This window comes from Prionailurus viverrinus, chromosome D1 (assembly GCF_022837055.1).
Source record: "Prionailurus viverrinus isolate Anna chromosome D1, UM_Priviv_1.0, whole genome shotgun sequence".
Taxonomy (NCBI): domain Eukaryota; kingdom Metazoa; phylum Chordata; class Mammalia; order Carnivora; family Felidae; genus Prionailurus; species Prionailurus viverrinus.
In genome coordinates, this window is record NC_062570.1 from 67,086,676 (window position 1) to 67,107,401 (window position 20,726).

Sequence of the window (20,726 nt, forward strand, 5' to 3'; positions counted from 1 at the left end):
AGGCATCTGAGATAATTATGCAATGCACTGAGCTCCTCAGTTTTATTCTTCTTACTATCATTAATATAATATATTGCTTCTCATTATTTTTCTGCATGAGCTGAGTGTGGTCAAACTGGCTTTAGGGCATGTGTCCATATATTAGCTGAGAAACCACCACAGTTTTTTTAAACTCCAAACATCACTAACAATAAGGCTTGGATTGAGGGCCTAAAAATAATTCAGTTGGAATGTAAAGAAGACACCAATTGAGACACCAGTATAACAAACATTCAGCATATTTGTGTGTCTTTACGTATGATTTCAGGATGCATACATTTATTACCCTGCTTTGGGGTTTATTTACAATCGACCCTTTAAGAATTCTTGGGCACAAAAAAAGTGGGCCATCATTTACTAGAATTTCTTTCTTTTTTTGTCTTTCTCTTTTCTTGACAGTGAGATTTTAAAGATGTTTCTTCCTTCCCTTCCTTCCTTCTACTCAATATGAATCCAATCACTGCAGCTTGTTTGAAACTTCACGTTAACAAATTACCAGAAGCAGAACTCCTGTGAGGTTTTCTTCTAGATCCCACCGTGTAACTGAAAACACATTCGTGTGTGCGTGTGTGTGTGTGTGTGTGTTTCTTCTGAGATGATTAAGCGAACCAAAGTAGAATGGGAGAAAAAGATGCCAACATCTGGCAAATTTTGTATAATTTTATATATTTTTACAACGTATACCCTATGACCCCCCCCCCCCCAACGGAACGCTCGGGCTTGTCGCTCGCTTACGCAAACGCGCGCGCGCGCAGACACACGCACACACTTTCGAAGATACGGTGTTCTAGCAAGATCCCGAGCTGCCAATTCAGTACGTAAAAAAATGGGGGGGGGGGGGGGAATGATTGGCGGGGGTTTTCAAGCGTCAGATCTCTAAGCGCTAGAGCGCCAAGGGTCACCTGGGCTGATAAGAATTGTGCCAAGGCTCTCTCAGGTGGGAATTCCTGGTATCGCTGCTAAGTCGCTGGTGTAGCCACTGGAGCCAGGCGGAGCGGAGCCCAGTCTCCCCTCCAGGGTTTGCTTTGCTTGTTGAAGCAGCCCGTAGCTCAAAGCGAAGTTTGCATCTAGAGCACGCTTCGCGATCCTGCAGAGGAACTAAAGCCAATCCCCACCCCCCAACTCTCCACCCACTCCCACGGAATCATAGGCTCTCCAAAAAGACACAGAGAGGAGGCAACGAGGGACAGCACAGAGTCCTCTGCAGACCGACCGCCCAGGGCTGGTGGGAACTGGAAGGAACGAGTCCAGACCACGGGACCTACCCTGGCTGTGGGCCGGCGCCCAGCTGTCCTTGACCTTTACAGAAGTCGAGACTCGCGCGCCAGGGAAATGAAAGTAAAACCTGTCTTGGCGCGGACCCAACTGGAAGCTGGCGACAAGTAACTCGCATCCTCAGACAAAACTGACAGCCAGCCTGTCTTGGACAAGGTTGGTGCGGAGAGCCTGAGGAAGAGATGGGAAGTGGGAGAGAAGCAGAATAGTTTGGCTGGGGGAGGCTCCTGGAAACAGCAGGCGCACAGTAATATCCACTGTCTGAGGTACCAACGGAAGAGCCGCCTGCTGCAGTGACAGCCCTGCAGCCCTCCAGGCGGCTGGAACCCAGCCACTATGCTGTGCTGCACCCCTCTGACCCCAGCCCTTGCGAGAGTCAGTGCCACAGCCAGAGTCAGGAATCTGCCCCCCAACCCTCAGCCTGAACTCAGGTCCATTCAGGTGATTCCCTTGGGGGAAGAGTCCTCAGAATAAATAACATCGGCGGCAGCCATTCCTTTCTGGGGTAAAATGTCCATGGTTCAGTCCTGAGAATGAAAAGGCCGCTGAACCAGCAGTATGTGGCCCAGACCAGGCCATTCCCTGCCACCTAGCGCCCAGTCTTCTTTGCAATGGGTCTCAGGACCAATTTGGCAGAGCAGGTAGGAAGCGTAGAAATCTGCAGAAGACATGTCATAGATGGGGAAACTTAATTTGCCCACGTTTACACAGCCTCGGGGTGGGGACTGGAAGCTGGTCGGCAGAGTCCCAATGGTCCCGGGACCACAGCCTCTTGGTCTAGGCACCAGGCTTCAGGACTTGTGAGTGGGGCAGTGGGTGGTGATAGGATACCAGAAGCCGGAATCCAAGAACTAGGGAGCCCCGCGGGGCTGAGTTCCCTTCCAGTTTGGCCCTCAGAAAAGAAGAAAATGAAGTCAAGAAGAGGTGAGGGAAGAACACAAAAGGGTGACAAACGTGCTTGGGGTGACTCATCATGAACAGGCATAAATCCTTGGGCGGGGGCTAGGATTCTCCTCTCCCCCCTGAGGGCATGATGACCCCAGCCTAGAAATATCCATGCCGCGCCCCGGTCTGCGGTGTTTGCTTCCCTGGCCGAGTTAGGACTTTATTGCTCCCTACCTTTGGTGTGACTTTGGTCAAATACCTCCTCTCTCTGAACTTCAGTTTTCTCCTTGGGAAATGAGAACAGTAATGTTAACTTAACTCGCTTAACTCAAGGGTGGGTGTCTGGATCAAAGATCAGGATGTGACTGTTTTGTAAACTCTAAAGCGATTAACATAGGTGAAGCATTAGTGTGCTCCCAGGCTGTAAATCCACACGTTTACAATGGGTGAATGAAGTCTCCGAAGGTAGCCAGGCAAACTCTCAGGTTGTACCCTTGTAAGGAATAATTGGATTACAAGGGGAAGGAAACGAAACGGTGTCGTCCGTCCTAATTTTAGTTATTCCCATATTTCCAAATAGGCAACTAAATTCTGAAGCTTCAGATAATTCCCCCCCCTCCAAATCCCAATTCTCAAATCAGCCTTCCCGAGCCTTGCCCTTATTGCGAAATCTTTCTAGCCCATCCCAGAACCTTGGAGTCTCATCCTCTCGGGGGGTGCTGGCGAGCCCCACTCCTCCAGTCTCTGCTCTGTGTCCTGCCCCTGCGGCTCTGCAGGAGTCTGGGGTCGCGGTCAGGTCAGGAGCCGAGCCGGCAGGGGGCGCGGTCCACTCGAGGCCACCGCTCCCGAGGTCCGGGGCTCGGGCCATACGCGTGGTACCTCCCGCTGACTGCTGCAGTTCCGTGCCAGTAGGCCTCACACTCTGGGTTGCATAGGTCCTGAGTAAGGACCCCAAGAGGTTGTACCGGCCCTGCTTCTCCCTGGTTTATGTTCTGAAGATTTAGGCTTGTGGTAGTTCCTGAACCAATCTCTGGAGCTCATCTCTGAGCCCTCTGGGCATGAGGGACCCTCACCGCAATCCCACATCCTCGGGCTGCAATGCGCGCGCCCGAATGCAGAGGCCCGCGCGCGCCCGAGGGAAGAATGGGAGGGCGCGAGGGCAGCCCAAGCCCCGCCCCCTCTGCTCTTATAAAGCTGAGGCACCGGAGCCGGACACTCAGTGGTTTCTTGGTGACACTAGCCGGAACAGCTCGAGCCTTGCCACCTCTGGTTTCTCACCGCGGCTTGGACGGTAGGGTTTTGCCAGTGCCAGAGCGACGTCTCAGACTTTCACCTCCCAGACCTTGGCAGATCACCCCCTCAACAGGTAGGCGCCACAGGCGGGGCGGGTTAGCGGGGGGGGGGGGGGGGTGTGTGAGGGCGGGTAGTGGGGGGAGGGACTTTAGAGTGCTGGAAACTGGGAGTGCTGGGTGAGGGGTACAACCCATTTTGGAAGGTCCTTCGCGGGTTGCGTCCTATATCCTGGGTCCAGCCGTGCACACAGCTGGAACTGCAGAGACCCACTCCCTTCTACTCCGCCAGCCAAATAACGAGAAGTTGGGCAGGGAACCTCTGGGAGCCTGGCGCTGGGTAAAGGCCTCCTCTGAGGGGCCCGTCACCCGCCCGGCGGGTGCAAATGCAGCTGGCGCCTCTCTGCGCCCGGGCGAGATAAGCGTCTGAGCCAGGCAGAGCGCGGGCTGAGCCTGCCCGAGCGGGGGGCCCCCACACGTCCTCCGTGCCCCGCCCGGGCCGTGCTACAGGCGGGGTGCTCACGCTCGGCCCCTCTCTCTCCTTCCAGGGTTTGCACATCGCCGCCGGCATGAAGCTGGTTCCCGTCGCCCTCATGTACCTGGGCTCCCTCGCCTTCTTGGGCGCGGACACTGCACGGCTCGACGTGGCGTCAGAGTTCCGAAAGAAGTGAGTCGCAAGCAGCTCCTTCCTCAGTCCTTGTACCTGGGAGACAAGGGAAACTGGCTGTCGGTCCCGAGGGGTTAGAAGTGAACGGGAGCCCGTCTGGACCGGGACCTCGCCTGGACGCACGCGAATCGAGTCTATTTGTGTTTTCTAGATGGAATAAGTGGGCTCTAAGTCGTGGCAAGAGGGAACTTCGGGTGTCCAGCAGCTACCCCACAGGGCTCACTTACGTGAAGGCCGGGCCAACCCAGACTCTCATTCGGCCCCAGGACGTGAAGGTCGCCACTCACAACCCCCAGGCCAGGTAACTATGCCCTGCGCCGAAGCGGGGTGGGCAAGGGGGAACTCTCCTCCACTACCCTGGCCCTGGGGATCTTCAGGGCTGTCTGGCAGTTCAGAGCGCGGTAGCAGTTTCCAGTTCACTCTGGTCCTTGAATGGCTCGGATTCCTGGTGGCTGAGGCCAAAGCCCTGCTTGATGGGGGTCTCATGTTACCTTCCTTCCCTTCCCCAGCAGTCCGGACGCCGCCCGCGTCCGAGTCAAGCGCTACCGCCAGAGCATGAACAACTTCCAGGGCTTGCGGAGCTTCGGCTGCCGCTTCGGAACGTGCACGGTGCAGAAACTGGCGCACCAAATCTACCAGTTCACGGACAAGGACAAGGACGGCGTCGCCCCCAGGAGCAAGATTAGCCCCCAGGGCTACGGCCGCCGGCGCCGGCGCTCCCTGCCCGAGACTGGCCCCAACTGGACTCTGTCCCTGGAGCCACAGGCACGCGCGGTTCCGGCCTCCTCCCGGGTGCATCAGGTGCTCGACACCCTCCTTAAGATTTAGGCGCCTGTGGCAGCAGCGAACAGGCGCGCGTATGCATCCCGCTGGCTTCCCCTGGGGGCTGAGGGTTTCCCAGAGCCGAGCTCCTTAGCCGACGGAGACCGGGCTGAGACAGCCCTGCAGAGACCGGGAGTCCGGTAGGCACCGTCCAGCGGCGAGCCCTGGCTCTGCAGGAGCCCCTTCTCCTCGGAGGCACCGTTCCCTTCCTCCCAATCGGGCCCAGGTGCCCCGTGGGGGCAGAAGAATGTGAGGGAGTGTCTGCCAGACTCACGGAGAGGAGAAAAATTGAGATACAGATGCTTGAGACTCCCCCACCCCCACCCCCGCCCCACCCAGGGGCAGGGGTCTGAGTCCCTGCCGTGCCTACCCACAAACTGATTTCTCACGGGGGACTGTCACCCCACCGGGGCGCAAGCCCCACTATTACTTGAACTTTCCAAAACCTAGCGAGGAAAAGTGCAATGCGTGTTGTATATATAGAGGTAACTATCAATATTTAAGTTCGTTGCTGTCAAGATTTTTTTTGTAACTTCAAATATAGAGATATTTTTGTACGTTATATATTGTATTAAGGGCATTTTAAAGCAATTGCATTGCCCCCCCTCCCCACTTATTTTAATACGTGAATGTCTGAGCGAGATGGAACATTGCTGCGTGGAATGTGTGAGAGCGTGTGCGTGCAAGACTGATTACCTCTTGTGGAAGAAGGAAGCACCGTGTCTCTGTATATCTATTACATAAAATGGGTGATATGCGAAATAGCAAATCAATAAACTACTTCGATGCTGATTAATTCTCGGCTCACGAGTCTTGGGAGAGACGTTTCCCTTGGTCCTGGCGCGTCCGGGAGCCGCCTAGAGTGGGAAGGTGGCACAGCTGCTCCAGCGCGAGCCGGCCGTGTCCGCGCGCTGGCGGAGCTGTCCCGTGCGCTGCTCTCCTTGTGCTGCGCGCAGAGCGCCTGTCCTGCGAGCGGGTCCGGGCTTCGCGAAGGCTGCTCAAGTCGCAGCCTCGCGTGGCGGCCGGGCCGGGTTGGGTAGGGTGAGCCCTAGCGCAGAGGGGAGACTCGACTCTCTGCGTTGCGCAACAGAGTCCCAGATTTTATGGAGTTTCTCGCGGAACCCCGTGCGAAAAAGAAAACGCACCTCGGAGAGTTAGGGTGGTCTCCGAGGTCTTCTAAGTGAGGAGTTGTCACGGGCTGCCGCGGTGTAAAAGTTAGAAGCTACTCCAGCAAAATGTTCGCACTGCTCCGGGAATCCGGCAGCCACGCCAGTAACCCCAATCTTCTGCCGGCCTGGTGCCCCAGCCAGCCGGCGGGCTCATCAGCGAGGCTGTGGCGCCCCCAGCCGGCAGCCGGGGAACGACCCGAGGGCCGTCAGGCGGTACGTGCGGTTTAATAAGTCCTCCTACGTGGGAGTCAGCACACAGCCCTAATGAGAGAGGAAAGAAAAAAACAGTTTGCAGATGCCAACCAGGGCCGGCCCCCCCCAGACCTGCACGGCGGCTCCCTGTTCTGGGACCGTGACTCAGCGCCCACACGCTGCGCAGCGTGCAGCTGCTGGCCGGAGGCGGGCGGGACGGACGTGCCGCCGGAATCGTGCGCCTCTGACGGCCTGAGACCTTCATTGTTCCGCCTTCTCTTGCCGCTCTCCTCTTCCTTCCTCCTCCCCAAGTTTTTTCATTTTTTTCTCCACTTCTCTCCAGGCTGCCTTTTGCTCTCTCCTTCCTTCCTCCGCCTAGCTTTATCATCTTAGAAGGTTGACTCGCGTTCCGGTGATAGAAGGTGGACACTAAGCCTCAGTGAGTGACTAGAAGGTCAGAGGACCTGGGAACAGGACAGAAGGGGAGGATAAGAGGAAGCACCCCTGATTTTGATTTCCCTGCCCCATTTGTCTCACCCGACCTCCTGGGAACCCAGGATGGAGATCAACTGCTTGTCCTTTTCAGCAAGTGTCCCTAGCCTTTCCACTTCAAAGCATGGCTGAAATGTTGGTGTTTGTAGGTGATCTCAGAAACCTTCCTGTTGGAGAAAAATCTGAGTTTGGAGAATGGAAATGTTTCCAGCAGCCTGCCTTTTCCTGGACCTTTTGCACCCTTTTCTTTTTTTTCTTTCTTTCTTTTTTTTTTTTTTTTTTTTGCCTTTTTCTTCTTCTTCCTGTTTTTTTTTCTTTTTTGATTTGTTGTTTCAATTTTTTATTTAAATTCCAGTTAGTTAACATACAGTGTAATATTGGTTTCAGGAGTAGAATTTAGTGTTTCATCACTTACATATAACACCCAGTGCTGATCACAGCAAGTGCCTGCCTTAATGCCCATCACCCATTTAGCCCATCCCCCACACCTACTACCCTGGGGGCCAGGGATAGTTACTTTCAGAAAAAAACCTGTATATACAGTAGCAAAAGAGATCAGTCCTAGGTCTGGGGTCCAAATTAATAGTGTCAGTATTCATACAGTTCATTGTCCTATTTGATCTTAATTTTGTGAGGTTCATCAAAATTGAGAAGGTTGCAAATGCAGCAACTGACCATCCTTGTCATCAAGGGTCTTTTAATAAAAATTCAGAGAGAACTCTGTGCCAGTCATTGTAAAAGGTACAGGGCATGTATGAATGAAGGAGTGACTAAAAATTCCAGCCATGGAAGTTCTGTGTCAGTGAGTGGTTCTGGGTGGTCTGAAGGGGCTATAGAAGCTGCAGAGAGTAGCAAACACTTCGGCCTCGCAGACAGTGGCTCAGGATTAAATACCCTTTTCCTTGAACCAAGGTTTGTCCTACAGCCACAGAACCCTCCAGCCAAACCTCACCCTGGCAGGACTTCAGGCAGGAGATAAAGCTGCCAAAGGCAGGTTGGACACTAGCTTAGGGCTGTTCTGAGCAGGGAATGAGCATCTAGCCTTTAGCCCAAGGAGTCTTATGACTCCCTTCAGGGAATCCAAGGCAATGAAGGAGATGGTTCAGCTCAGAGACGAACGAGGCAGCTGCTCGGCTGGAGTCCTTCCCTACTGAAAACTTTGTGACTGGAGATGTGTCTGAACAGACAGAAGACCCTCCTATGACCAGTGTGGTACAAGTTCAGAATTGACTGAAGGTCACCATCAAACCCTGGGACCTTCTCTGTGAGCCATTCAATCTACCTTCTGGATTTTTTTCATAAGGTGTTGAAGCTTGTCAGGATAAGGCCTCCTAATGCCAAGAACACATCATTTATCAACAGTGATGAGTCATCTGTGAGCTGATTCGACATGTCCTCAGCTGAGTAGTCACAACTTTTATCTTTAGCTACTGTTGCTGGCTGTGGGAATGGTACCATCCACTTGTAATCAGACGAAGGATACTGGGCAATTTCTTGAGAAGCCAAACACCTTGGCTGAACAGGAGTGGAAGGGAGTTATGGGGGAGGATAGAAACGGATTCTTTTCTTAGCACCCGCTTTGTATCATATATTCTCCTAGCCACTTTGTACACCTGATCTCATTTAAGTCTTTTTTTAAAATATTTTTTTAAAGGTTTATTTATTTTAGAGAGAGAGCACGAGCAGTGAAGGGACAGAGAAAGAGGGGTACAGAGGATCCAAAGTGGGCTCTTTGCTGACTGCAGACAGTCCGATGCAGTGCTCAAACTCACAAACCATGAGATTGTGACCTGAGCCAAAGTTGGATGCTTAACCGACTGAGCTACCCAGGCACCCCTATCTCATTTAATTCTTAGAGCAGCTTTCTAAAATAGGTGTTATTATCTCTACTTGTAGATAAGAGAATTAAACCTCAGAGACACAAAGGAATTTAGCCACGGTCACACAGTGAGTAGTAAGTGCTAGAGTCTGAATTTGCACCCAAGTGCTATAGTCTATTTTAATGCTACAAATACATGGAGAGTAAGTGGGATAATTTTAACATTTGGATTTTCGGGCCAGGTGTCCCCAAATGTCCTCTAATATGAAGATGGCTTGGGTAGGTGATTTACACCTGTGGTTCTGGAAGGTTTACATGAGGCTGGTAGGACTGGAAGGGAAAACGTCTTTAGTGGTATGCTCAGTGAGTGCAAAATAAATAAATGAAGTGAGTTTTTAAAATTCTTGGTCCTAGTTTGAAGCAGGGGATGTAAATCAGGAATAGCTTTCCCCCCACTGAGCTAAGCCACTGACCTCTTTGGTTTTCATTGCCAAATATAGTTAGAACATACCCTGAAGGCCTCAAGAGCTGGCTTCTGAGGGGAAGGCCTTCTGAGCTATTCCTGGCCAAACACAGTCCCACTCTGTAGGTCTTTAGTCGCCTGTAAGAACACCTGTGTCTACAAAGCTACAAATAGAGTTTCCACTCTTGAGGTGGAACCTTTTGTCTTTGGCAATTGTTGCCCAAGGCAGCTTTTCAGAGGCTGTTGTAAGCTGACTGCTGTAAGTTGAAGGCTGCCCCTCCTTTCCTCAGCCAAGGAGAAGGCCTTGTTATCCTGGGTCCTACGGAGATTTCTGCCAAAGCTGGATTGGAGGCTTGATCTCCATTTGCATGGGACGAAGGGTGAGGCTAGATAGCTATCTGGTGGTCCCACTGGTCTTATTCCAGAGCTATTTTGGAACATTCTGGAAAAACAATAAAAATGACTGTGATCACACAGGTGGCTGAATTTAGTAGATTATTGTGCATTTATCCAATAGCAGGAAAGTACTTCTGAGTATTAAGATGAGTTTTTGAAACATAAAAAAAAAAATGCCTTTTCCTTATTATACGATATTTATTCAGTGAAGAAAAAAGATTCACCTTTCATACCACTCCTAGAGATAGCTACTATTAATATCTTAGTATATACCCTTTTGGACATTTATATATATAATACATATACATTTATATACAAATTGAACTCAAGTGCAGAAAGCTGAATTAAACATATTCCTCAATTTTAAGCAAACTGTCATTACCAGTCTATTCTGGGCTTCTCTCTTGTTTTATTTTAATTATTTAATTTTTTCTCCTTTAATATCCATACCCCTTTCCATTTCCTTCATAGGAACCCTCTTTAACATATCTTTATGATGATTTATATTCCCTCTCTCTTTCTCCATATATATATGTATATATATATTCTTAAAATATTTTTTTTAACATTTATTTATTTTTGAGAGACAGAGAGACAGAGCATGAGCAGGGGAGGGGGAGAGAGAGAGAGAGAGGGAGACGTAGAATCCGAAGCAGGCTCCAGGCTCTGAGCTGTTAGCACAGAGCTTGACACGGGACTACAACTCACGAACTGCGAAACCATGACCTGAGCCGAAGTCGGACACTCGACCGACTGAGCCATCCAGGCACCCCTGTATATACATATATATATTCTTGATCCTTTTATTCTGTTGGAGTGTTTGATTTTTCCTGTTGACTTGAAATACTACCTAATGATTAAGAATATTAAAGTCCATCATGTTCGCACATTCCTTTTTTTCCTTTTTGTGGAGTGTGCTTTTTTTGCCATACAAAACTTATAGATATTTATGTAATCAAAGTTACCAATCTTTCCCTTTATAATTTCTGTCTTTTAAAAAATGTTTATTTACTTTTGAGAGAGAGAGAGAGAGAGCACAAGTGGGGAAGGGGCAGAGAGAGAGGGAGACAAAGAATCTCAAGCAGGCTCCAGGCTCTGAGCTGTCAGCACAGAGCCCAACACGGGGCTCAAATCCATGAGATCATGACCTGAACAGAAGTCAGATGCTTAAGTGACTGAGCCACCCAGACACCCCTATAATTTCTGTCTCTCTTGGTTTCCTTAGGGTCTTTCTGTGTATTTTAGAATATTTGCCTATTTTTCTTTTAACACTTTTTAAAAAATGTATTTATCTTTATTTTTTTTAGAGAGAGCATGAGCTTTCTTTTATTTTTAATTATTTTAATTTAATTTAATTAAAAAAAATTTTTTTAATGTTTATTTATTTTTGAGAGAGACAGAGTGTGAACGGGGGAGGGGCAGAGAGAGAGGGAGACACAGAATCTAAAACAGGCTCCAGGCTCTAAGCTGTCAGTACAGAGCCCGATGTGGGGCTCGAACCCAGGGACTACAGGATCATGATCTGAGCTGAAGCTGGTCACCTAACTGACAGAACCACCCAGTCATGCCTATTTTATTTTAGATAGAGCATGTGGCGCAAATCAGGGAAAGGGGCAGAGGGAGAGAGAAAGAATCTTAAGCAGGCTCCATGCTGAGTGTAGACCTTAACACAGGGCTAGATCCCGCCCATGACGCTGGGATCATGGACCTGAACCAAAATCAAGAGTAGGGTGCCCAACCGACTGAGCCACCCAGATGCCTCTCTTCTAACATTTTTGTAATTTCATTTTGTATATTTAATATTTTTATGCAACTGGAATTTATTTTGGTGTATGATGTGAGGTAGGGATTTAACTCGATTTCTTTTCTCCCAAATTGTTGGCCAGTTGCCTAGTACATATACTAAGTAGTACACATTTTCTGCAGGATTTAAGAGGTTTCCTTTATCATATACTACAGAGGTTTTCAAGCTGTGTTCTATAGAGCCACAGGATTTTCCTGAGTTATTTCTGTAGATTCCTGGGGAGACAAAGAGGAAGCAAAAGAGCCAGATTCCTACTGCAGCTTCAGATGGAGCAGTCCTATTCTTTTTTTGTTTTATATGTTGGGGCTCTATGTCAGATTTTATTTGAAGAGAGTTCATCTGCCTGCAAATCAGTAATATAATAAATTATTATTATTTTTTTTAGTTTTCATTTTAATTCCAGTTAGTTAACACAGTGTTCTATTAGTTTCAGGTGTACAATATAGTGGTTCAACAATTCCACACATCATCCTGTGCTCATCACAAGTGCACTTCTTAATCCCCATCACCTATTTAACCAATCCCCCCACTCCCTAAATTCTTAAACACTAAATACTTGAATTTGCTTCTGGTCCTTTTATTCTCTTCTATTGCTCAGTCCATCTCTCCTATATTAGTTTTACAATTAAAAAAATTATTATGCAATTTTTCAAGCATACACAAAAAATAGAGATAATAACATGAACTTCCATATGCCTGTTGTCAAAATCTAATACTTATCAGGGGCACCTGGATGGTTGGGTTAGTGGAGCATACAACTCTTGATCTTGGGGTGGTGAGTTCAAACCCCACACTGGGTGTAGAGTTTACTTAAAAATAAAATAAAAATTGGGGCTCCTAAGTGCTCAGTCGGTTGAACGTCTGACTCTTGATTTTGACTCGGGTCGTGATCCCAGGTTCGTGGGATCAAGCTGTGCATCAGGCTTTGCACTGAGCATGAAACCTGCTTAAGATTCTTTCTGTCTCCCTCTGCCACTCTCTCCAGCTTGCACACACTCTCTCTCTCTCTTTCTATCTCTTTAAAATAAAATAAACATATAAACTAACACTTATCAAGAATTTGCCATGCTTAATTCATCTATCCCAATTTTGTTTTGTTTTTTTGTTTCTTGCCAAAGAACCTGGTTTTCTTTTCCTTCCTTCCATCCTTCCTTCTTTACTCTCCTGTCTACTGTCCAGACACTATATCATTTCACCCCCCCACACACTTCTATATACATCTGTTTAAAAAAAAAATCTTTCTTACATAACCAAATGCTATTGTCACACTTAACATTAACAGTAATTTTGTGGTATCATCTCATACCCATTCCATAATCAAATTTGCTTTATTGCCTCAAAAATGTCTTTTGACAGTGGTTATTTCAAAACAGACTCCAAATAAGAATGTTGTATCTCTAAAGTTTCTTTTAATCTTGAGCAACCCCTCTCCCTTTTGTTTTCATGCCATCGACTTGTTGAAGAAAACAATGTTTTCATAATTCACATTTAGAACTTTTATTATTAAGGGGTGCCTGGGTGGTTCAGTCGGTTAAGCATCTGACTTTGGCTCAGATGATCTCATGGCTTGTGAGTTCAAGCCCTGGGTTGGTCTCTGTGCTGACATCTCAGAGCCTGGAGCCTGCTTCAGATTCTTCGTCTCCCTCTCTCTCCCCCTCCCCCACTCACGCTCTGTCTCTCTCTCAAAAATAAATACACATTTAAAAATTAAAAAAAAAAAAGAACTTTTATTATCAAGATAAATCTTGATTCTCCATTTCCCTGTGCTTGTGTAAACTCAGCCAGAACATCCTGGCCTGCTCACTTGTCAGGGTCGGGTGGGGCCCTGGAGTGGTCAATGTTGTAGTATTTCTTACAGAGACAGAGTATCTTGAACTGTTAATCTTTGTGCTTTTCTTTGCTACACTTTTTCCACTTGACCTTTTCCCTAGTAAATCAGAGGCATTGCCTGGAAGAGAATTAGGATTGGTACAACCGGAATGCAAAGAGAAAGAAACAGTCAGAATAAAACAGTCAATGTTCAGTTTTCTGACTTTTAAAATAGCCTCTTGAAGCCCACATCGTGAACAATAGTTTTGAAAGCCAAAGCCTTTAATTTGCAGAAAACCAGGTTTTGTTGAGAAAAGAAAAAGCCCTTGAGAATCAAAAGGAAGGCCCGGAAGCCTGAGGGATTGGGTTTTGCCCTAAGGACATATTGGAAACAGTCTAGAGAGAGTGCCAGACTAAGCCCTTTCACCCAAGCATCCTCTGGCCTGGAGGAGGGCTGGTACCTAGGAGGCTGGAGGGAGGCCTGGGGAAAAGCCCCACCATGAAGAGGACAGCACCCTTCAGAGACTGCTGCCAGTCAGCCACAGGAAGCCTGTGGAGGCTGATCAATGCCTGGAGCTCATCCGCCTTTTGAGTGAGTCCCACTGTTGCTGAGCTGAAGAGCCTCATTAGCTGTGTTTTTGTTTGTTTGGTTGGGTTTTTTTGTTTTTTGTTTTTTGTTTTTTGTTTTTTTTACCACTGCAGGGCAGGTGCAGGTGGGGGTGTGGGGGGAGAAGTATCTTTCATCATCAGCCACACTCAGGTGGCCCAGCAGAAGTGATGCTTGCCTGTGCCCACAGTCATTGTTGAGCCCCATCTTGGTTGCTCTGTGTGGTAGAAGACATTATGAAGTCACCCCCAGCTTCTTAGACCAAAGTGTGGGCACTTTACACCAAATGGGTGGTGGAGATACAGGGTGAGTCACCCACCTCTGTATTTGGGTGGAACTGGACACTGAAAGACTCAGTGCATTATATTCGCAAGTCACACGTGGGACAGGATCTCCTAGCCTACTTTCACTCTTGTGCTCTAGTTTTTGTCTGAATTGGATGGGTTTGTTTCTCCAGTTAAAGCAGTGATCTTTAACCTCTTCTGCCCGTTAAAATCACCTGGAGGAGGGGTGCCTGGCTGGCTCAGTTGGTGGAGAGTTGATGACTCTTGGTCTCAGGGTTGTGAGTTTGAGCCCCATGTTGGGTGTAGAAATTACTTAAAAATAAAATATTTAAAAATAAATTGAGGGGCGCCTGGGTGGCGCAGTCGGTTAAGTGTCCAACTTCAGCCAGGTCACGATCTCGCGGTCCGGGAGTTCGAGCCCCGCGTCAGGCTCTGGGCTGATGGCTCGGAGCCTGGGGCCTGTTTCCGATTCTGTGTCTCCTTCTCTCTCTGCCCCTCCCCCATTCATGCTCTGTCTCTCTCTGTCCCAAAAATAAATAAAAACGTTGAAAAAAAAATAAAAAATAAATAAATTGAAATAAAATAAAATAAAATCACTTGGAAGAGGTTAAAAAAAAAAAATACTGACCCCAAGCCCTGATGAGGGACTAGAAGGCAAGCTGAGGGCCAAGCACAAGCTAGCAACCCCCCACCTTGCCCACCCACACCACCAAGGTAGGATATGTATAATATTCTCAGGGGCTCCTGGCTGCCCAAGAGCAAAGGAAAGGACAGAAAACAAATGGTTAAACTGATACGATTACAAAAAAAAAGGGCAATCTTATCAATAGCCTAAAGTCCAGGAACTCTCTACTGTCTTTTCTGTTTGTTTGTTTGTTTGTTTGTTTATTATTTATTTTTGAGAGTGAGAGAGACAAAGCATGAGCAGGGGGGTGGGCAGAGAGAGAGGGAGAGACAGAACCCGAAGCAGTCTCCAGCTCTGTGCTGTCAGCACAGAGTCCTATGCAGGGTTCAAACCCACAAACTGTGATATCATGACCTGAGCCAAAGTCTGATGCTTAACCAACTGAGCCACCCAGGTGCCCCATCCCTACTGTATTAATGTTAATGCTCTGCTAGAGGGAAAAGCAACCTTAGCTTAACAATAGCTAGGCCTCCAGTAATCTGTAAATTCTCTTTAGCATATGAAAATTCCTTTAAGAAACATCTTCTTGACTTTACCTCCCCCAACTCCTTAGTATGTAACCAGTCACTCTTCACAACCCCAGTGCAGCTCTTTCTGGCCATGGGTCCCATCCCCCCGTGCTTTAATAAAATCACCTTTTTGCACCAAAGATGACTTCAATAATTCTTTCTTGGCCCTTGGCTCCAAACCCCACCATCACCCTGAAACTTCATCAGGCCCCATCCCAAACCAGTTGAACTAGGTTCTCTGTGGGGCATAATGCCATTGTGTGATTTTGAGTAAAATTTTATTTTTGTGAGACCAGTTAACTTTATTCAGCCCAGACGTTATCGCTCTTAAGCTATTTCAAAAATGTACCCCAGTGATCATAACAGACTGAGACCAATAGTTAGTTTGCTTATTTAGTTTTTTAGTTGTTAGTTTTAGATTTAGGGTTGTATCCAGTAACACAGCCAGAAATAGAAGGGTTAACTGCAGCCATCAGGGACAGGTGTTTGGCAAGAACACCAGCCACAGGTGACGGGAAGAAGGCCAGCCCAGGAGGAGGTAACAGACAACAGATGGTTTTGCTATAAGGAACTGGCATCAAGGAGGAACAGTAGGAAGTAACAAGGCATCATGAATGGCAGAGAACACAGCAATAGGCATTATAGGAGCAGAAGATAGGCAGGCCTCAGGGATGTCCAACTATAGAAGACAGAGAGAGGACAATGCTTGTGACAGCTTGTCATGGGCTGGATTGTGTTTCCCCTCCCCAAATGCATATGTTGTAGTCTTACCCTTCAGAACCTTAGGATGTGACTGTAATTTGGAGATAAGGCCTTTATTTATTTTTTTATTAAAAAAAATTTTTTTTTAACGTTTATTTATTTTTGAGACAGAGAGAGACAGAGCATGAGGAGGGGCAGAGAGAGAGGGAGACACAGAATCTGAAACAGGCTCCAGGCTCTGAGCTGTCAGCACAGAGCCTGATGCGGGGCTCGAACTCACGGACCGTGAGATCATGACCTGAGCCGAAGTCAGATGCTTAACCGACTGAGCCACCCAGGCGCCCCGGGGATAAGGCCTTTAAAGAGATAAAGAAAAATGAGGTCTTGTGTGTGGGCCTTAATCGAGTATGACTGGTGTCCTTATACAAAAAGGAGATTAGGACACAGACAACAAGTAGACTGAAGGATGACCATGTGAGGGCACAGTGAGAAAGCAGCCATCTGCAAACCAAGAGGAAGGCCTCAGAAGAAACCAAACTAGTTTACACCTTGATCTTGGACTTACAGCCTCTAGGACTGTGAGAGAAAACGTCAATTGTTTAAGCCACCCAATTTATGGCATTTTTGTTACGGCAGCTCTAACTATTGTCAGAGGGATCAGCGAGAACAGGGCAGGGCTTTAGTCCTGGAGATAGGATATCGTGTCTGATACCAGGCATACAACAAGGGTCAAGGAACCAGCACTGGGTCACTGATTAAAGGCAAGCAGGATGTCATTCAGTCAATCAATCAGCAATCTTTTTTTAAGCTCCTACTCTGTTGTGGGCCCTGTTCCAGGCACTGGATATACTGCTGTCGCAGTGGTCCAGATAAGACATGATGTTGACTTGGATTAGGAGGGTAGCAGTGAATGAGCAAATTGGACACTGAAACAATCCCAACATGGAAGTGATGCTCCTTTAAGACTTCCTGAGCAGGCATGTACCTACCTACAGAGGGTTTTAAATGACTTCATTTTCAGAGAGAAGGAGCTGTGGGAGCAGGGAAGAGGCAGGTTACTTATAACTAATCCAGGTAAATTATTTGTCTCATTGGGAGAAAGTAAAGTTTCAGTTTACATGAAGTTTTCACTGGCACCTAGGTTAACAAATGTGGACATTTCCCCTGAATGTCTCCATCCCATGTTCCTTAGTCTAACACATGACTTTCCAACTTTATCTTAATTTTATTAGTTTTCCTAAAACATCAAAGTTTCTTTCCCAGCCCATGTTTCAGTGGAAAACTCAAGCGTTTCCAGGCAGTAACTCCATCATCTGTGCCACTGTAGACAATCATCAGATAAACTTCCGTAATTCATACCACATCTGCTCTCCCAGCTCCGTATGACCTGGAGCATAAAAAACAATCCTCCAAATAATTTTTTTTTCCCAAAATAAGCATTCATTCTGAATTTCCCCCACCAATTTTCTATTAAATGAGAGAAAAATTGTCAACACTGAATCATCCAACTTTTATTAAAAGCTGGGAAGTCTTTCAAAGCTTTCAGAGTAAACTGTTCTGTTAAACATGACAAGTAGATAATGGGAAATAGTTGCATCTATATGGTTCTTGTTGATATCTTTGCAAATTCTGGTAACTGGGGACCGCCTGAATATAGGCATTCTTCTCTACTTTATCACTGTGTAGGACTCTTTCCTCACCCCATTATTTGAAAAATTAAAGTGATGTGAGAGCCCAAACTGATTGGTACTCTGGCCTTGTTTCATTCAGCAGGCAGCATGGGGGAAGAATAAAGGACATAGGCTTTGAAGTCAGGCAGCCTTGAGTTTGTACATGGATTCTTCCTCCACCTAGCCCTGTAATTTTGGGCAAATCCCTTAACCTGAGTCTCCATTTCATTAGCTATAAAGTGGGGATAATAATATTTACCTTATAGGTTTGTTGTGAGGACAACGTATATGACAGCTTCAACTCTGTGCCTGGCAGTGTAGTAAATGCTCATTAAATGGCAGCTGTTTTTAATAGTAACAACCAAGGATGCTCTGATTAAAAAAAAAAAAAAAAAACAAAAAAAACAAAAAAAACCAAACCAAAAAAAACCAAACCATCTGCTCTTTCCCCATGCTACAACCCAAAGCTGAAACAATGGTTGTACCACTTCACCTTGGATTAATAATCATCTTTAAAATGAGGAGATGAAATCAATGACATCTCAGTTTCCTCCCTTACACAACATTCTAAGATCTTATACTCAGTGAGAAATGAGCAGTGAAGAGCAGAAGGAATTAAACTATCTTCTCTGATCAGTTGCTCTGGAGGGTCAAGCTTTGCTTCACTAGTACATCCGGTTACAAAGCTTATAGGATTATGTCTTTTCAAGAGAGCTTGGAGGAGGAGGCCTGGGTGGAGAGTACCAGCTAACTTCAAGGCTGCAAAAACAATTCTTTCTTCAGGGTAATAGAATGAGAGCAAAGGGATGTTTGACCTTTCCAAGATGTTTTTTAATGCAAAATACAAGGTATGCACATAATCTTGTTTTCTGACCAATCCTTTAAAAAATCTGGCATATTAATGACTTTACTTAAAAGCATGAAGATGGGAGCCAGAAGGAAACTTTTCTTTCTGAACAATGACTGAAAAGGGAATTCTAATGAATATTTTGGCATACAGATCTCATTTTCTGGCTGCTGCAGGACCCAAGAGCCAGTAGGTCATAATTAAAGCCAATAATGGCAACTCCAGACAGTTATCCAAATATTTTCCTGGTGCTGTCAATCCTCTGCATTAAATGATTTAACATCATATTTGGGGAGTGTAGAACATACATGCAGAGAGGGAATTAAATGTTGATAGGAATTCTGGAACATTTGCTGCAAGTTGCCCCAAAAGATATTGTTTATTACATTCAAAGGAATTATAGAATGTTTTCCTTGGTAGATAATTTTGAAGGACCCTTTCAGTTCAGAGAGCTGTGAAGTATGTCCTTAAATCCTCAGAACAAGATCACATTTTCTGCAGGAAAGAAGAAAATTACGTGTTTGGGGCTGAAGCCCCATGTTATGTAAATAAATGAATTTGTCCTACCTCTACTACACCTTTCAGGAATGTTCTCTTTGATCACCAGGAGCTGCTAATGCTGCAGATGTAATTATGTAACTTACAAAAAGCCAAAGCTACTCACTTTTCTGTCAATTGCACTTCCAAAAAGAAAACCCATAAATATATCTGTTTGTAAAATCTGTCTAGGAGGGGCGCCTGGGTTGCTCAGTCGGCTGAGTGTCCGACTCTTGATTTCGGCTCAGATCATGATCTCACAGTTCGTGTGTTCAAGCCCTGCATTGGGTTCTGTGCTGACAGCGTGGAGCCTGCTTGGGATTCTCTCTCTGCCTCTCCCACTGCCCTCCTCCCCCTCAAAATAAACAAAATAATTTTTTTAAAAAAGTCTGTTTAGGTTCTTGGAACAAGGTCTTGAATTTTGTCTTTTTTTTCTGTAACAAGTTTTGTAACTTTAAAAATAGTGACTCCACAAAATCCTTCAGCCCCATCTCCACCCTCCTCCATCTCTCCTTTAAATGATAAAAAAGTTTCCCCCTGGATGGAATTTAAGCAGCTCAATCTAAAGTGGGGCTGAGAGAGCACAAAGCACCATTGGGGGATGAAATAAACTGTCCTGTTACTTCTTAAAGACAAAGCTGGATTTACTCTGCAAAACAGTTCAGCAAAAATTTGGGTTCCAAACTCTAGTGCTGTGCTGTGGCAATGGAAACTTTCCAGCCACAATTTGAAGTTAGGAGCCAAGCACAAAACTGAGGCAAGGAAGACATTTGAGGCCAAACCAGACAGTGATCTTGGCACTGCCTGCTCCTGAGCCCAGAGCTACAGTGGCTGTGAGGTGGTAAGGTCCTTAAATCTCTAGGTGCACCAGAGACCAGATTTGAAAACTCCTTGAATCCCCTATCTTTCTCTACCCACACGTTTCACCCCATGTTTTATATTGTAAGAGATGGTGAAAATGCTGTGAGGTGAATAGACAATTCTTAGGGCTATTTCCACTTAATCATACTTGGGTTTCTCTGCGGCCTCCCCACCAAGTGTGAGCAACTCCTTGACATTGGGCAAGAGAACATGAGACTCACAGCCACAGCCTCTGCCTCTGTGATCTGGCCACTCTGTGGCAGTCACTGTCCTATCTGACCTACAGAACCAGGCAGGCATCTGGCTTGAGGGTGGGGGGCGGGGGACTTTTTTTGGGTTCTTTTGTCAAAATGCACAGAGTCCACTCGAGAAGACTATATTCTCCACATTACAAGATGGCAGTGTGCCAGTTTCTGGGCCAGCTGGCTGACTCAGAGATGAGGAGACTATTCCATGACACTTTGTTTTCATTCCAGCCCAAAGGGTAAAAAATGTGAAACTTTGCTGCCACCTGCTGCTTCCTTAGAAATAAATTCTTGAAATGATTCTAGGATGGTTATGCATTGGTTTATTTTAGCAAAAAGCCTTGAAGAATTTGGGAGATTTCAGAATATATGTTTATGTAGTTGGATACCATCTGGTCTGTCACTTCCTAGGATGGATTGTTGGGCCACACACATGGCTTCCTTCTTTTTGGCCATTAATTCCTGTCTGCCTATCCTTTGGTATAAGCTAGGTAGGGGGCAGGAGGGAAGGGCAGATTCCCTGACTGACCCCAGACAACCTTCCAAGGGAGTTCATACAGGGCTCTTGGCCAATGAGATTTAGGTTTGGAAGTCCTTTCTTCACAGGCTCATGTCCTAGAAGTCAAGACTGAGGGCAAATTCCTCAAGCACTGGCTGT

At 46.6% G+C, this 20,726-nt stretch overlaps 2 protein-coding genes across 3 annotated transcripts in view; one reads left to right on the forward strand and one right to left on the reverse strand.

Annotated features, from left to right (window-relative positions):
• Positions 1-4,039: 4,039 nt before the first annotated feature.
• Positions 4,040-5,773, forward strand: ADM (adrenomedullin). Of its 2 annotated transcripts, none has more exons than XM_047877640.1 (3): positions 4,040-4,155; positions 4,307-4,456; positions 4,665-5,773. In XM_047877640.1, exons 1-3 carry the CDS (start codon positions 4,058-4,060, stop codon positions 4,981-4,983), a joined length of 567 nt encoding a protein of 188 aa, XP_047733596.1. In that variant the 5' UTR covers positions 4,040-4,057; the 3' UTR covers positions 4,984-5,773. The 2 variants fall into 2 exon arrangements, with proteins under 2 accessions (XP_047733596.1, XP_047733597.1); XM_047877641.1 differs by having other exon boundaries at positions 4,668-5,773.
• The window catches only part of LOC125176359 (atherin-like), a 128,737-nt gene continuing 112,130 nt past the window's right edge, over positions 4,120-20,726 (reverse strand). Inside the window, exons 2-3 of the transcript XR_007156230.1 lie at positions 6,123-6,407; positions 4,120-4,191 (exon numbers count right to left, since the gene is read on the reverse strand). The gene's annotated coding sequence lies outside the window, so the exon portion shown is untranslated. The remainder of the gene's footprint in view (positions 4,192-6,122; positions 6,408-20,726) is intronic.